Raw genomic sequence first — 3,691 nt, 5'->3', positions numbered from 1 at the left:
CATTTGTATTTTAGACCCTGAATTGTTGCATAATAAAAGTATATGCACTTTTAAAAATCCTTATTCATAAACAAATTTCAAAAAGTAGGGAACCTTCAAAGTACTTCTGAGAATCACATCAAATTTGTGTGATGAGGTGGTTTTGCTCTGGGTGTCGGGAGCATGAGAAGAGCAGGGTAGCTGAGGAGGAAAATGTTCTCGCCAGAAAAGAAGGAAAATGTTCTCGCCAGAAAAGAGGGAGGCAGCTGTCAGAGTCCACTTTATTGAGTGCTGTAGCATTTACACAGGTCAAGGGAGGCAGGCGATGGGCCATGGCTAAATAGACCCCCTCTCCAGGGTTTCTGCTTGAGAGGGATGAGGACTGGTTGGTTCAGGACGGTGCAAGCCACCCCTTCTCCTCCCCCAGGAGAGGCTCCCTCCCTCCCACAGAGCTACAGCAGCCTGGGCTTGCAGGCTTCACTATGCCCATCAGAGGAATGGTTCCCACCTAAATGCCAACACAGGAGAAGAGTGAGGGAAGGAGCCTCAGGGTGAGCAGTGTGGACGCCCCAGGAGCAGAGCTGGTTCCAGAGGCCCAGGCTGGCCTGCTGAGTTGCACTGGCTGCTCCCGGAGCCAAGGCCTCATGGCTGCAGGAATGGTGGATCTGCAGCCAGCTCAGCATCAAGCCCACAGAGGACGCTACAGGCAGAGGCTTTAGCGTCTGGCTTTTATTGGTTGCTTGTTTTCTCAAACCCAGCATTTAAAAAAAAAAGTCACCTGAGGTGGTAGTTCAGTCACCGGTGGAGGCAGGGGCAGGCCAGTGGTCATTTGGGAAGAGGGTGCCAACGTGGTATGATGGGTCCTTCACATGTAGTACCAAGCCAGGAAGCTGGCAACCAGGGCCACGCCAGCAGCCAGAATGAACTGCAGGCTGGGCTGACTCAGCACAGCCAGGGCTGTTCGGAAGGGGCAGCTGCTGCCCTCCAGGGCACCTGTGTGGTGGCACCAACAGAGGACATGGCATCACTGGGGAACATGGACACACCCACCCTGGGATGAGACTTTGGGACAGGCAAGACCTACCTCTGTCTGGTTTAGCAGCATAGTAGGGGCATTTACGCATGTCTCCCTTCCCATCGTGCACTGGGACTCCGTCCTCCAGGATCTCTCTGGCCAACAAGGAGCCAGCCTGGTCCAGTTCATCGAATATCTGCAGGAGCAGGGGATGAACAGCCATCACTGGACTGCGTACACTCTGCTCTCAGAAATCTCTCTCTTCCCCTGAGCAAAAGGAGCTAGAACCAGCAAGACTTGCTCAGGAGAGCAAACCAGTAAATCAGCAGCCCTAGTGAGCAGCAGGCACCATCACAGCGACCTCACGCTTCTCCCTGGCACAGCTCTTGAAGTGGGACCACACCTGTGCTGCAGCATCTCACCACTGCTGACTCTGGTGGCTCCACCCTGGGCACTGACCAGACAACACAGCCCACAGCTGGAACTCCCAGGGAGAAACAATGAGGACAAGAACAAAAGCGCTGCCCCACAACACGCTGTGAGCGCTGGCACTTTCCCATTGTCAGTGGCTAGGTATTTTTACTGAATGACAGGAACATGGGACAACTGAGGCCCCAGCAGGCTTGCTGATGTCAGACTAATCTGACAGGCCTGCAACTCGGGGTAGAGCCTCACTCCCCGTCCTGGCCACTCTCCTGGTGCTGAGGGCTGGCCTGGGCCCCAGGACGGAATCAGCCTCCCCAGGCTTGGCCGCATCTAACAGTCATTTGTAAACAGAGTTCTCCTCACTCTCCTTAGTTCTGTGAACTTATCAAGTGAGACTTTTCATAGCAACCCTTGCTAAAAAAGGAGGAAATCCACTCAAGACAATCCTGTGGTGAGAGAGGAGACAGCTTCATTCTCTCCGAACCCTCAGTGCTAGGACCTCACCCTCCCCAAAGTAAGCACACAGGGCACCTGTCAAACAGCGGAGCCATCACTGGGCTCATGCCCTCTGGCCGATTTGGTCCTGTACTTTCTGGCAGCCCACAGCTCATCTGGCCTAATGCACTGAAACCTGTTTGGGCAGCTCTGGATTGGCTCTTACCATCAGAGGCCCCCCTCCAGCCTGAGCCCCAGCAGTACCTGCATGTTGTACTCAAAGGCCTTGTTGGCCTCCTCCACAATCCTTTCCTTGGTCTTCAGGTTCAAGTCCAAGGCATTCATCCTGGCCCGGTACAACTGTTTGAACTGTTGTGCATTGTCCACGTTCTCAAACAGGTAGAACTGGGTCCCTTCTCCCGTGCTAGGGAGTTTCAGGGCCCGCTGGGCCACCTTCTTCAGCACCTGGCCCCCCGAGAGGTCCCCCATGTAGCGAGTATAGGCATGGGCTACCAGCAGCTCTGGCTCATTCTGCCCCACGTAGTGGATCCGCTCCACATACTTTTGGGCAGCCTCAGAGCACCGCACCTTCTCCTCCCAGTCCTCACCGAAGAAATACTCCATGTCCTTGGTCAGTGCCTCCTTCCGGTGTAGTTCCGTGGGAAAGTACAAGGGGGCAAAGGCTGGGTGGTCCTTGTTGCGTTCCATTTCCTCCTCGAGGGCGGAGTATGTGAAGTAAAGTGCAGTTGTGGCCAGCTGTTGAGGGTAAGGGGAGACCATGGCAAAGGGCTGCAGGCCTTGCCCAGCGAGCATGTCTCATGAGCCCACTGCTCCCACCACCCCGATCCCCAGAAGCCCATGTTTATACAAGGAATCATTTCACACCCAAGAAACTTCACGTTCCTTAAAGAAATGACATGGTGAATTCTTTGGAACGTGGATACTTCTGCTTCCTGCATATCACTGCGATGCTATTCTATTTAAGCCACATGAAACCGCAGTCTGCTATCAATGGAGTGGCGAGCAGATGAGAAAAGGTCCAGCTGCCACCTCACAGCAGCTCCAAGGGGATCCTCCTCCTGGGACCAAGGCCCCCAACGTGACCCCATCCAGGACCAAGGGCACCCACCTTAAACAGCTCCTTCCTGATGTTGCCTTTCAGGAAGTCCTTAACAAACTGGGTGTTTTCTGCCCGGTCATGTGCTTCCTTGGTCCCCTCCTTCAGGAGCTCGGAGAGGTCGGCCATCCTGTGGAGATGGGTGTGTGAGTGCGTGTGTGTTAGCCCTGCTCGGTCTCAGGGTGGCCCCCGCTGAGCTAGAGGCAGAAGCTACTCAAAACTCCACTGCAGCACTAACACAGTCTGGCTGGGGAGCAGGCAAATGTGAATGGGCCCCAAGGACGTGGGCGCCATGTGGGATGATGCCCACTGAACAGTCCGTGTCTCTGTGAACCCCCCCAAATGAACAATGCTTGGTCTCTGTGGCCACCGTGTGCCTGAGGAAACACACACTTCTGATCCCACCAATATTTGCTGGCTTCTCCAGGGAGCAGCCAGTCTTTGCGAACATGTTTCACAGAATCGTGCTGTGACGGACTGTGGATGTCCCTCCCTTGCCGCCTTCCTCCCACCCTGACCCATAGCCTGTGCAGGTCTCCATGTCACTGGGCCCAGGTGTAGGATCAGAATGAGAGGGGCCAAGGCAGTGGGAACCAGGACCTAGGTTTGTACCACTTAAAATGACACAGATGGTGTATGCCGACAGGTGCCACAGACCATATGTGACAAGGCAACGGCCACATGACCCAAAAGATGAGCAGCTCATGTGGTCCACACAA

General features: G+C 54.6%; 1 protein-coding gene across 4 annotated transcripts in view; it reads right to left on the bottom strand.

The window, feature by feature from the left end:
• Positions 1-248: 248 nt before the first annotated feature.
• The window catches only part of HMOX2 (heme oxygenase 2), a 31,800-nt gene continuing 28,357 nt past the window's right edge, over positions 249-3,691 (bottom strand). For all 4 annotated transcript variants that reach the window (XM_055340455.1, XM_055340454.1, XM_055340457.1 and 1 more), the window contains 4 exons: positions 2,985-3,102; positions 2,120-2,611; positions 1,064-1,190; positions 249-972 (listed from right to left, as the gene is read on the bottom strand). In XM_055340455.1, coding sequence (XP_055196430.1) covers positions 845-972; positions 1,064-1,190; positions 2,120-2,611; positions 2,985-3,102 — 865 coding nt within the window. In that variant the 3' untranslated portion in view covers positions 249-844. The remainder of the gene's footprint in view (positions 973-1,063; positions 1,191-2,119; positions 2,612-2,984; positions 3,103-3,691) is intronic.

Source organism: Nyctereutes procyonoides, unplaced genomic scaffold (assembly GCF_905146905.1).
Source record: "Nyctereutes procyonoides isolate TBG_1078 unplaced genomic scaffold, NYPRO_anot_genome, whole genome shotgun sequence".
Classification (NCBI taxonomy): domain Eukaryota; kingdom Metazoa; phylum Chordata; class Mammalia; order Carnivora; family Canidae; genus Nyctereutes; species Nyctereutes procyonoides.
This window is presented reverse-complemented; position numbering and strand designations above follow the sequence as displayed.